The sequence below is a fragment of the Scyliorhinus torazame genome, chromosome 7 (assembly GCF_047496885.1).
Source record: "Scyliorhinus torazame isolate Kashiwa2021f chromosome 7, sScyTor2.1, whole genome shotgun sequence".
NCBI classification, from domain to species: Eukaryota; Metazoa; Chordata; class Chondrichthyes; order Carcharhiniformes; family Scyliorhinidae; genus Scyliorhinus; species Scyliorhinus torazame.
The window spans coordinates 41,358,731-41,372,638 of record NC_092713.1 but is presented as its reverse complement, the minus strand read 5'-3'; the positions used below and the strand labels follow the sequence as shown (position 1 = coordinate 41,372,638).

Sequence of the window (13,908 nt, the reverse complement as noted above, 5' to 3'; positions counted from 1 at the left end):
GGCAGTAGAGAGAGGCTTTACTGAGTCTTCTGTCATCAAGGAATATGGAGAACGTGATTGAAATCTCAGTGTCACATGTTATATTCTGTGTGTGTTCAAAAGCCCTCCAGGGCAGCACGGTAATAATAATAATAACCACTTATTGTCACAAGTAGGCTTCAATGAAGTTACTGTGAAAAGCTCCTTGTTGCCACATTCCAGCGCCTGTTCTGGGAAGCTGGTAGCACAGTTGCTTCACAGCTCCAGGGTCTCAGGTTCGATTCCTGGCTAGGGTCACTGTCTGTACGGAGTCTGCATGTTCTCCCCGTGTCTGAGTGGGGTTTCCTCCTGGTGCTCTGGTTTCCTCCCACAGGTCCTGAAAGACGTGCTATAAGGTCATTTGGACATTCTGAATTCTCCCTCTGTGTACCCGAACAGGCACGGGAATATGGCGACTAGGGGCTTTTCACAGCAACTTCATTGCAGTGTTAATGTAAGCCTACTTGTGACAATAAAGATTATTATTATTTTCCTCATAAAACCTGGTCCCAGGTTGGGGGGAGCTTGGCTCCACATTCAGGCAAATTACTCACCTGGGAAATTCAATCCATTCTATTTGAAAGTTGCATTTTGAGTAGCAGAGTCCACAGTGAAATTGGAACCTCTGAAACTATGAATATTATTTTGTGTCATTTGAACTCCTCAGTAAAAAAAAATTAAAACTTTATTTGGCATGCCTAACTTTAAAATCAATGGTGATGAGATGGCCTCTAGGGCGTGATGTTGCCCTAGATCGGTAATGCTGAATGCAAGTGCAATACTCAATAGTATTCGGTGCTTCCTGGCTAGAGTTCATGAGCTGGAGTGGGCCAGATGAAGTAATGAACTCTTGAGTCCATAATTGCTAACATTTTTGACAAAGTACTTTAAAAAGATGTATAACACGCAGACTTTAATAATTACAGAATATTACTTTGCTGCTTTATCATTGTTTTGTTCTTGTTGGCATCGGGGTCATGTTCATTTTCAAGTGTTAAAATGAAGCAGAATCAAATTTGATTTTTTAAAAAATCTCCAACTATCATTAAAATCTGTAGGAGTTTTCAGTGTGAGAGGTGGTTTGGCAGCATTGGAAACTAATAACACCATTAAAATTTTACTCGAGGGGAACAAGTTTAAAAGCACTGGCGACGGCGCCGTTACCGTTTTCCCCGAAAAAATACGCCACACACCCAGTGGTGGTGGCGACTTTGAAGATTTGGGGGCAGTGGAGACGACATAGGGGGGTGACGGGTGCCTCGGTGTGGTCGCCGATAAGGAACAACCATAGGTTTGTCCCGGGAAGGATAGATGGGGGATTCCAATCTTGGCAACGAGCAGGAATTGAGAAATTGAAGGACTTGTTCTTGGACGGGACGTTCGCGAATCTGGGAGCACTGGTAGAAAAATACGAGTTGCCACCTGGGAATGCCTTCCGATATATGCAAGTGAGGGCATTTGCAAGGCAACAGGCGAGGGAATTTCTGCAGCTCCCCGGCGCAGAGGATCCAGGACAGAGTGATCTCGGGGGCATGGGTCGGTGATGGTAAAGTGTCCGATATATACACGGAAATGAGAGACGAGGGGGAGACGATGGTAGAGGAGCTAAAGGGTAAATGGGAGGAGGAGCTGGGGGAAGAGATTGAAGAGGGGCTGTGGGCAGATGCCCTAAGCAGGGTAAATTCCTCGTCCTTGTGTGCCAGGCTCAGCCTGATCCAATTCAAGGTTCTACACAGGGCGCATATGACGGGAGCAAGGCTGAGTAGATTTTTTGGAGTGGAGGATAGGTGCGGGAGTTGCGCGGGAAGCCCGGCGAACCACACCCACATGTTTTGGTCATGTCCGGTATTACGTGGGTTCTGGGTGGGTGTGGCAAGAGTGATCTCAAAAGGTGGTGGGGGTCCGGGTCGAACCAAGCTGGGGGTTGGCTATATTTGGGGTTGCAGAAGAACCGGGAGTGCAGGAGGCGAGAGAGGCCGATGTTTTGGCCTTTGCGTCCCTAGTAGCCCGGCGAAGGATTCTACTTCTGTGGAAAGAAGCTAAACCCCCGGGCGTGGAGGCCTGGATAAACGACATGGCAGGGTTTATAAAATTGGAGCGAATAAAGTACACACTAAGAGGTTCGGCTCAGGGGTTCACCAGGCGGTGGCAACCGTTCCTTGACTACCTCGCAGAGCAATAAGGGAAAACAGGAAAGACAGCAGCAGCAACCGGGGGGGGGTACATGTGGGTCCTTGTTTTTTTTTTTGTTCTTTTCCATGCTAGTTGTTTATAATTATATTAATTTTTTTTTAATGTTACTATTTATTTTTCTGCACTTGTTGTTCGTTAATATATTGTTTAAATAACGGGGTCAATGTACATTTTGTTACAAAGTTGTAAAAATGGAAAATTATTTTTGATCGAAAAACTTTAATAAAATATATTAAAAAAAAATTTTTTTTACTTGCACGTGCATGGACAAACCACAACTGTTTATGGTGTGCTTGGTGGGCCACCGTCATGTGTACTCTGCCACAGGGCAGGTTCTCTTGGCTCATTGCCTGCTGAGGCTTCACCTGGCACCAACTTCTTGACAGCTGTTTTGTTTTTGTCAGTGGTGGTTTTCCAACTCGTGGCTAAGCACAGCAATTTCACTGTTATACACATTTGGATGGCAATGAAAGCAAGTCAACAGTGTAGTGAAGTTTCTGAAGGAGGGCAGCAGCTGCCAGAAGCTGCCGAACAATTTATTTCAGTTAATTTTACTCCAAGCCAATATGGCAGAACAGTATTGCAAATCTGGGACAAACATGTAGTCAGTCACACTTTACACATAGACTGCCCTTTGTCAACTTGGTTTCTTCTTAGGCCAGAACCAATCGTCCAATCAATAACAATTACAGGACGTTAGTTAGTTGTAGAGCGGAGAGGCTTTGTTTCTACCTACTTCACATCACCTCAAGGAAAGGAAATATTACTAACATTAAAACAGAGGGGCCATAATGAAATTTGCTTGTAAGCATGTTCAAGACGACTCTCATCATCAGCTGATTCATCAGTATACCACAATATTTCTGATATTATTTATGCTCACTTCCGGCTCCTAATTTTTTTTAAACTTTGTTTTCAAACTTGCATGAGAAAGAACTTGAATTCTGCTTTGGAGCAGCTGAGGCAGATGGGAATCTGAAACAAATCAATCATCACAATGCTAGCCTTTCTGCAGTCGCACTGGCCTATTTGTGATTTCTGCTGAGTCTAACTGGAAGGTTCACCATTGGCCAATTGATGGGACTAGAAGAATAAATTTGGCCCAGTGGTAAGAATCTTCAGTCAATAAACCGATTACTCGTATGACAAAAATATTGTGCCATTGAATCATAGGCTGAGCATTCCCAATTTTAACTATTCCACCATGGGTGGCAAAGCCACCAACGTCACAGACGTTAAGCTCCGGAATTCTATCTCTCTATCTCACTTTTCTCCTTTAGCACAAACCTTAAAACTCTAAACTTTGACCAAACTGTTGGTTAACTGTACTATCAGCTGCCTATCTGGATCAGCATCATAGTTGGTTTTATAAAGCAATTGGGAAATGTCTTGAGACAGTTTATTACTTTAAAGCTGTTAGATAAATACCAATGCTGTTCTTGTTGAGAAGCACAGAAAAGTGCCTTAAGCGCAGCGCAGCGCTATTCACTATGCAGTTTTAGTAGTTACTACTGCATTCACTGGTTGATGGATAAAGAAAACTACCAATTCTTGTTCAAAATAAAAGGAAGAAAATCAAGCTAATTTTCCTCTGAGTTTCCCTTGTATTTTATAAAGGAGAAGAATGAAAACAAGGGTGGGGAGACAAATAGGAAAGAGCTAAACATTTGAAGATTGTCATGACAATCGCTACAACACAAGGTCACCACAGGCAATTGTTGGAGCGGTAAATTAATCTCAAGCTGCCAAACAGTAAATGTCATGCTACTCTGTTCAACCGTCCTTGCACGTTAAGGAAAACAAGTTTTTATGAAACTAAATGCAAATACAAAAAGGGTATAAAATGGTAAAAGCAAACATCCTTGAGTATTGATGCCCCACCAGCAGACGAGGATTTGTCATTGTAGGAGAGAATCATTTGTGCCACAGTTATACATTGCTGAAAATTATTAGGACAAAGTAAACAATTACCACAGTGCCTGGTTCAAGAGGTGGAGAGTCGTCAGTAGGGTACAGTCGTGATACAGGACATTTGAGAATTTTCACTCCACTTTGAACCGCCGTACAGTAATCCTGAATACACTGAAGCCACCACCAGACAGCATCTCTACAATTGTATCGAGCAGCTACTCCATTACCAAGTAGATTTGGCATTAGGCCATGCCGTAGAGTGCAGGCAAATGCGAGGATAATATTCCTGTAAGTAAATTAAATATTTTCAGAACTGTAATTACTGCAGATTTTGGGTGTACAAAGATAATTAATTCACATTAACACAAGACAATAATTGCACGAGGGACTTGACTCTTAACACGGATCACGTGAAACTCTAATTCCCGTTTAGTGAAGAATTTGGGGTCGAACTATAGGCCCATGGCTTGGACAGCGGATCACGTGAAACTCTAATTCCTGTTCAGTGAAGAATTTGGGGTCGAACTATAGGCCCATGGCTTGGACATTTAAAGCCTGATTTTCTTTTGAAAAGCAAAATACCTCAAGAGCTGGAAATCTGAAATAAAAAAAAAAAATTATGGAAAACCTCAGGTGGTCTGGCAGCATCTGTGGAGAGCGAAGCAGTTAATATTTCAGCTCTATTTTTAAATTAATTCTCGGGATATGGCTGAATGTATTTGTTTTAAGGGACCTCGGGTTACTGAGCAGAATGCAAAAAGGGTGAGATGTTTCCATGTCCTATTCAGTCACCATTTTGTGCGAAAGAACAAATTTTTACTCCCACTGAAGCAGAATTCACTGGAGAGCTACTCAGCTAGCCTCAATCCCATGCCTTTTCCCTATAGCCTTGAAAAGCTTTTCTCTTCAGATAATTAATTGTACAATTTTCTTTTGAAGTCCAAAGGCTGATTGAATCTGCCTCCACCATAATCAGGCAGCACACTCTCAATTTTAATCACTTCTCGCATATAAACGTTTTTCCTCGTATTGTCATTGCTTCTTTTGTCGATCACCTTAAATCAATGTCCTCTGGTCTCAACCCTGCCACCAATGGGAACGGTCTCTTCCACCGATGGGAACGCTTTGTCCCGGTCTACTCTGTGCATGGTTTTGAGTACTTTGATCAAATCTCCTCTTCGGAGAACAGCCCCAGCTTCACTAATCAATCCGCATAACTAGTCCTTCATCCCAGAGGGAGAGTACAGAGGGAGGCCATTTGTCCCATTGAGTCTGCACTGGCTCTCTGAAGAGCATTTTGCCTAATCCCACTCCCCTGCCTTATCCCCATAACCTTGCATGTCATTTATTTTCAGATAGGGATGGAATTCTGTTTTGAATACCTTGATCGAACCTGCCTCCACGACCTTCTCAGGAAGTTCATTTCAGACTCCAACCAGCCTCTGGTTTGAAAATGTGTTTCTCTCATCACTTCTACTCCAATTATTCTGTATCTGTTTCCTCTAGTTCTTCATGTATCCTTGAGAGGAATACGTTTCTCACTATTTATGCTGTCCATACCCCTAAAGCTATTGGAATACCTCTATCAAGTCTCTCAGCCTTCTTTTCTCCAAGGAAAACAATCCCAACCTCTCCAGTCTATCCTCATTGTTACAGCTGTTTATCCCTGGAATGCATTCTCTGCAACGCCTTCACATCCTTGCTCAAGTATGGTGCTCAGAATTGGACACAGTGCTCCAAATGAGATCTAAGTAGTGCCTTATACAAGTTCAACATGACCTGCTTACTCTTATACTCAATGGCACTGTTAATAAAATCTAGGATACAATATGCTTTATTAACTGCTCTCTCATCTCTGGAACCATTCTGCTGATCCCTCTTTGAAGGCTTCACACCCTTCCTGAAATAAGGTGCCCAGAACTGGACACAATACTGCAGTTGCCGAATCAGTGCTTCTTTGCTATTGTACCCTATGCCACTATTTATAAATCAGAGAATACATTATGCTTATCAGCCACATTTCTGCCATCTTGGAAGGACTGTGTTGATGTTGAAGTTCTTTGAATGAAAGGTGTACGAACAGATGCAATCCACTTAGGAACTCTTGGGAGTCAGAGCTTTCCGAGCACAGAAAGAGGCCACTTGGCCCATTATGACTGTGCCGCCCATCAAGCACATATCTACGCTAATCCCATTTTACAACATTTGGTCGCCTTGTATGCTGTGGCATTTCAAAGTGCTCATATGAGCACTTAAATGTTGTGAAGGTTCTCCGCCTCTACCATCCTTTCAGGCAATGAGTTCTAGATTCACACCATCTCTGGGTGAAAAGGATTTTACTCAAATCTCCTCTAAATCTCCTGTCCTTTTACCCGAGATCTATGCCTCCTGGTTATTGACACCTCTACTAAGGGGAAAAGTTTCTTCATACCTATCCTATCCACGTCTCAATTCTGTACACCTCAACCAAGTTTCCCCTCGGCCTTCTTTGCTCCAAGGAGAACAAGCCCAGACTAACCAGCCTTTCTTCCTCGCTGAAATGTTCCAGCCCAGGCAACATCCTGGCGAATCTCCTCTGCACCATTTCTAGTGCAATCACATCCTTCCTATGGTGTGGTGTCCAGAACTGCATGCAGCATCCTCGCTGTGGCCTAATAAGCATTTTATACAGCTCCACCAGAACCTCCTTAGATTCTATTCCTCGGCTCATAAAGGCAAGTATCCCAAGTCTCTATAACAATGAAAGATATTGAGTGGGTTTCTCGGAGCCTCTGCCCCGAAATCGCGCTCGGCGTGGGTCGGAGACGGGGGGTCAGACCCGCGATTGAGTCCAAAGCCTTCCCGCGATTCTCCGCGGACCGGAGAATCGCCACCAGTCGCGCGCACACCGACGACGCGGCGCTGGTCGGGGGCAATTCTCAGCCGGCAGCTGGCCGAGTTCCCGCTGGCGTGGTTCACTCATGGTTACACCCTGCGGGACCCAGTCTGAAGCCACCCTGGGGGGGGGCTCCAGGACAGCCAGGCTCGCGATCAGGGGCCACCGATCGGCGGGCGATCGGGGGGGGGGGGGGGGGCTATATTGTTGGGGCCGGGTTGCTGTGTGGGTCCGCCAAGTTGCACGGGGCCGCCGCGTGCATGCGTGGACCCGTGGCTGGAGGTGCAGGGCCCCGTATCGGCAGCCGGAGCTGCGTGGACTACTCCACGTCCCCTTCAAAATGGAGAATCACTCTGGACTTTCTCCAGGAAAGTCCAGAGTGATTCGCGCCTGTTTTCTCGCGTGGGGACATAGCCCCATTTTCAGAGAATTCCGCCCACTATATTAAAATAGAACAGAGATCTTAAATGAAAGGAGATTTGCCACTTGGTCACTTTTAATGATCAAATAACGTGTTTTAATAATCCAGCATGGATGCACCTCTGGTGAGGGGACAGTCATGTGAGAATTAGCATCCACTGTTGCTGCCTCCACTTCTTACACCTCCAGGGAAATGGGTCCCTTTTTTTATTGTACCTTTCCGCAAGGCTTCTTCCTCAGCATCTCCAACAGAGCACTTTATGGGTGGCTAAGTTGGTTACAAATCAGATCTACTTTTGAACCATGGCATCACCAGTCTTCTTTCAAACACTTAACTATCATGTTTTTATTCTTTAATTCACTGCCACTTCCTATTCAGATTCCCCCCTCAATGATCTATTCATCTCTTAGTGCCATTGATAAACAAAATGTTGCTCATTTATAAACTTTTCCACTTCAGGCAAGGGGTCTTGAACTATTACCTCATCTGCTCTCTTGACAGATGCTGCATCACCTGCTGGCTGAATGCTTCCAGCATTTTCTGCTCTTATTTTAAATGTGTCATCCATTTGGATTTCAGAAGGGTGCACAATTTCTCGCACACGTTCAGTCAGACTAAATCAATCTGACGTTCAAGAACTCGTTTCATAATGCTCTTTGGGATCCTTCTTTATAAACAGCAGCATTTTAAAAATATTCATTCATGGGATGTGGGCATCGCTGGCTGGGTCAGCATTTATTGTCCCTTGCACCGAGTGGCTTGCTAGGCCATTTCAAAGGGCATTTAAGAATAAACCACATTGCTGTGAATCTGGAGTCACACACAGGCCAGACCAGGTAAGGATAGCAGATTTCCTTCACTAAAAGACATGAGTGAACCAGGTGGGTTGTTATGACAATGGTTTCATGGTCATCATTATACTTTTTAATTCCAGATATTTATTGAATTTAAATTTCACCATCAGCCATGATGGGATTCGAACCCAGGTCCCCAGAGCATTGCCCTGGGTCTCTGGATTGATTACTAGTCCAATGAAAATACCACTCCACCACCACCTCCCCATAAAATCCATTCTGGCCAAGTGCAGGCACTAAATGGCTTAAAACCTCAAGAAGCATTTTGCCACGGTGACTAATCCAGACTCAATAATCATGCAATGGTTTAAAAACACTGTAGGGTGTAGCCTGGATGCAAAGTGAGATCTCAGTTTATTGTCAGGGAAAACAAAATTTAGGTGGAGGACAGACAAATGTGATCAGCAAAGATATCAGAGGTGCCAAAAAGGACAGAAAAATGACTGCAGTGCAGCAGCAAGTTCCATGGCGGACATAGCACTAGCACAGTACAATAGGAAGAATAGCCTCCTTCAGTGCTAATGGGCAAAGTCCCCACATGCACACAAATCTGCCTGGGAAAATTACCTCAGACATTCCTTGGATTCTGTGACGTGATCATTCCTTACCTGGCCTCGAGGTGGCGTCCAGTTACCAACATTAGGCCTCTGAGAGAAATGAACGTATCTCTTCCCCAACAGCGGAATAAACCAGCAGAAAAATGTGGCAGCCCTAGATAGGAAATTTAAAAAAATTCTGATTAGAAGAGATAGAATTGAAAAATAAAAAGGCAAAATGGCTTTTTAGCAAAACAATACAAGCGAAAATGGTTCAGCACATTTAGAGAGGCTTCCTGTTCACAGGTAAACTACAAATGCTGCCTGTTGAACAAGATCAAGCACCTTAAATTTCGACAAATAGCAGTAGCACATACTAATGGAATCATAACGCTGAATGAAACTCGCTCTTCACACGTGACAATGTTACTCTGAAAAGCTCAATTATATTGGTATGGAAGATACAGTAGCAATCCTGAACCGTGAAGACAATATATATGATTTTTTTCTGATGACACCATTTTGTTTCTTTTGGAGGTATTTTTTTAAAATGTTGAGATCAGTTACAGAAGAACTGACCAGTTGTAAAAGAACAGGAAAGTGTGGAGTTTTCAGTTAAACTGGTGCTGAAAACATAACGATAACATTTTCAATACATTTAAACTAAAACATAGGATGAAAAGTGGTTGGTGCTTACCGGCTGCTAAGGAAACGCAGCATTGCTCCTTCTCACCAGTAATGTAATTCAGTCTAGTTGGAACACCATCAATGCAACCGGCCAGTTTTGGAAGAGAAGGAAATCTTCCCACTCCACACATCTGCAGTGAACTCAGAGCAAGTTGCTTCACAAATATTGAGCCATTTTGCACAAAGCTACAAGAAAACAGATCAGTCGAAATCTTACCAATAAAAAATTATTTTTTCCATCTTACATGTCCACTTTGTTACGCCAGTGCATGGTCAATTCCAGCCCCAACACAGACCCCAGAGTCCCCACACAGGTGAAGTAACCGATAATTTGTGTGAAGTTCCTGAATTCTTTGGCCCTTGGCTGACCAATAATTTACAGCACCAGGTTTGCAATTTGAAACACAATTAATATATATTTATATATTTTGTTTTAAAAGATTTTATTCCAAATGCAACAATAACATCCGAACAAAGCAAAGTATATAGTTGGTACAGTTTTCCCCCTTTTAATCCCTTTCCCCCCCTCCCCCCATGACAAACAGCTCCCGACCCCCTTAAGGCAAATTTGATCTTCTCCAACTGGAGAAATATGTACAGGTCTCCCAGCCACGCTGCAACCACAGGTGGCTTAACCAACCTCCAATTCAAAAGAACCCGTCGCCGGGCAATTAGAGAGGCGAAGGCCACGACATCGGCTCCTTCCTCTCCACTGCTCCGGCACCTCCGAAACCGTACAGATCACCACTATAGGGAGACTTTACATCCACCCCCACTACCCTTGATAGGGTCCTGAACACCACTTCCCAGTAGCTCTCCAACCTCTCACATCCCCAAAACATGTGAGCGTGATTCGCCTGCCCCCGCCTACACTTCTCACATCCACTTGTTACCCCCGGAAAATATCCCCTCATCCGAGGCAGAGACATGTGGACCCTGTGCACCATTTTAAACGGAATCAAACTCATTCTTGCACAAGAGGAGGTTAGGTTCACTCGTCGCATCGCCTCACACCAGAGTCCCCATCCTCTCTCCCGCCCCTGCTCCTCCTCCCATTTCTGTCTTTCCACTAGAGTCATGCCCTGCTCCCCCAAGCACCCGCATATGTCCCCGATCCTGCCCTGCTCCACCTCATCTGTGAGAAGTAGCTTCTCCAGTAACGTGTATTCCAGTAGTTGGGGGACCGCAGGTAGCTCCTTTCGCGCAAAGTCTCGCACCTGCCAGTATCTGAACTCGCTCCCCCTTTTGTCACTCAAACCTCGCCCAAAGTTCATCCAATCCAGTGAATGTCCCCTCCAAAAACATATCCCCGACCTGCACCAGCTCCTCCTCCCTCCACAGCTTATATATATCCCATCCATTCCCCCGGCATAAACCTCCACAGCCGATACATCCCATCCATCCCCCCGGCGTAAACCTCCACAGCCTATACATCCCATCCATCCCCCGGCGTAAACCTCCACAGCCTATACATCCCATCCATCCTCCGGCGTAAACCTCCACAGCCTATATATCCCATCTATCCCCCCGCCATAAACCTATGGTTCCCACACAGTGGAATAATAATAATAATAATAGCTTATTGTCACAAGTAGGCTTCAATGAAGTTACTGTGAAAAGCCCCTAGTCGCCACACATCGGCGCCTTTCGGGGAGGCCGGTACGGGAATTGAACCCGCATTGCTGGCCTTATTCTGCATTACAATCCAGCTGTTTAGCCTACTGTGCTAAACCAGCCCCAACACCGACATTTGACCTAAAACCAACACATTCAGGCAGCAGCTGCCTTGTGTGTGCCCACTCACTCCATGGCCGCCAGCGGAAGTCCTCATAATATTTATTTATAACAAAAGTAAAGGTGAAATAAGCAGTGATAATGGAATAACAGTAAGCTAACCAACTACTACTCCCCTTTAACTGTTCCACCCTCTTTCCACACACACACACAAGACAGACACACAGAGGGGTGGAAAGGGGTGAAAATAATATAGGCTAAGGGCAAAAGATAAAAGTCCTTGTTTCAATTGATTTCTTCAAGCACCTTCTTCCCAGTATGAGTAAGGTTTAAAGTTTCTAATTTTACAGCCCCTTCTGATGTTCCTGCAGTTTCGTTATAAAACACTGAACTCACACCTTCCCTGGAGAGACAGAGGCTTAGTTTCCACCGACTTTGCTCTCAGCTCGTGGATTCTCCTCCAGGCTGTGTTTTCAGAAATCAAACACTCACAGGCTTATTGGAGAGAAAGGGTTGGCTGGATCTTTTCGTGCAAAGCTGAGCAACCATTCCTTCTGGAGAGTGTTCAGCTGGGTCTTTCATCTCCATTGCCAGGATCCAAATCAAAAGTAGAAATGGCACCTCATGGCTCTGAGGAACATTCCAGAGAAGTCAGAACCAATCACCATAGGGTATCAGCAAAGCTCAGCCTTTTTAAGCCAGCTCATTGGCCAACAGCCAAGTCCATTAATTGGAGTCACCACTGATGTCAGTCAAATCGTTTTGGCATTTGCTTGTTTGAAACAAAGGCAGCACAAATCTCTGGAATCTGCTGGTTGGAATTACGAACAGCTTCGTGAAGACTACTTTGCCTTAGGGTCACAGGTCAATCTTTAGTTTAAACCAGCCTAGGCTTCCAGTCAAATTAAAGTCATAGTCCCATTGTTCCTCCATGGATTAAAAGGTAAGATGTTAACAGAAAAATAAAATATAAGAAAGGGGAAAACCGGGAACAAACAGGGCTAAACAGGAGGATCCTTACAACTTTAAACAAATATATATTTTATTCAAAACACGATCAATGTTACAACAATCAACAAAGAAATACAACCAAGTTACAAACAGTTTGTCATTTCCTCTTTTTCTCCCTTAAATAACCCAACACTCTCCAATCCCTTCCCCCGCTGGCGACAAACAGATCCTCAAATTGAGACAGAAAAAGCCTCCATCTTACACAGAACCTTTCTTCCAATCCTCTAAGAAGCAAATATCATCTTCTCCAGTTATAGAAATTCCGCCATATCCCCTAGCCACGCTGATACCTCAGCCGACTTCCAGCCCAGTAAAATTTGCGCCGGGCAGTCAGAGTGTCGAAGGCCACGGCATCGGCCTCCCTCTTCGCTTAACAGTTCCGAAACACCGAAAATCACAGCTGAAGGGCTCAGCGCCATTCCCACAATCTCTGGCAGTGTATCGAACATTGATGCACAGAATCTCCCCAATTTTGGGAACAGCCAAAACGTATGAAAATAATTCGCGGGCCCCCTTGCGCACCTCTCGCATTTGTCCTCAACCTCAGGGAAGAACCCATTCATGCGAGCCCGAGTTATATGGGCCCTATGCCCTATGGGCAGCACGGTAGCATCGTGGATAGCACAATTGCTTTGCAGCTCCAGGGTCCCAGGTTCGATTCCGGCTTGGGTCACGGTCTGTGCGGAGTCTGCACATCCTCCCCGTGTGTGCGTGGGTTTCCTCCGGGTGCTCCGGTTTCCTCCCAGTCCAAAGATGTGCAGGTTAGGTGGATTGGCCATGGTAAATTGCCCTTAGTGTCCAAAATTGCCCTTAGTGTTGGGTGGAGTTACTGGGTTATGGGATAGGGTGGAGGTGTTGACCTTGGGTAGGGTGCTCTTTCCAAGAGCCGGTGCAGACTCGATGGGCCGAATGGCCTCCTTCTGCACTGTAAATTCTATGTATGCACCATCTTAAATTGTGTAAGGTTCATCCTGGCACAGGGTGATGTCGAGTTTACCTAGTGCATGATTCCACTCCAGGCCACCACACCTCTCCATCCTCCTCCCTCAAGTTCTATCCTCAATTCCTCTACCCATTTCCGACTTACCTCCACTACTAGCGCCTTCTCCGTTTCCAACCACCAGTAAATGTCCGCAATTCTCCCTTCCCCCAGCTCATCCTGAGTTAGCAAATTATCCAACAGCGTATACTTTGGCAGCTGAGGGAATGGGGGGGGGGGGGAACTCCTCCCATACAGAATCCCGCACCTGCATGTACCTAAATTCACTCCCCCCTCGGCAGCTGGAACTTCTCCTGCAACTCCTCCAGCCACACTAACCTCCCTTCTACGAACAGGTCCCTTATCTGCTCTACCTCTTTCCCATGCCAGCTCCTATATTTCACATCTATCCCTGCTGATATGAATCTATCATTCCTGCATATTGGGGCCAATACTGACATACCCCTACACCAAAGTGCCGCCTCAGCCAGTTCCATATCTTGAGGGATGACACCACAACAGGACTACTGGTATACCTATCCGGGGCAAACAAGAAGGGGACCATAGCCAGGGTCCTTAAGCACACTCCTCCACAGGAGGCCTCCTCCACCTGCACCCAATTTGACCCAGGCCTCCCCCCGCCCCCCCTCCCCATCTCACCTTCTCCACATTTACCCCCCCCCCCACCC

At 45.3% G+C, this 13,908-nt stretch overlaps 1 protein-coding gene across 1 annotated transcript in view; it reads right to left on the bottom strand.

Moving 5' to 3' along the window:
* The window catches only part of LOC140426161 (glycogen debranching enzyme-like), a 157,927-nt gene that overhangs the window by 35,845 nt on the left and 108,174 nt on the right, over window positions 1–13,908 (bottom strand). The window contains 3 exon segments of the mRNA XM_072510596.1: window positions 4,183–4,408; window positions 8,881–8,983; window positions 9,506–9,681. Coding sequence (XP_072366697.1) covers window positions 4,183–4,408; window positions 8,881–8,983; window positions 9,506–9,681 — 505 coding nt within the window.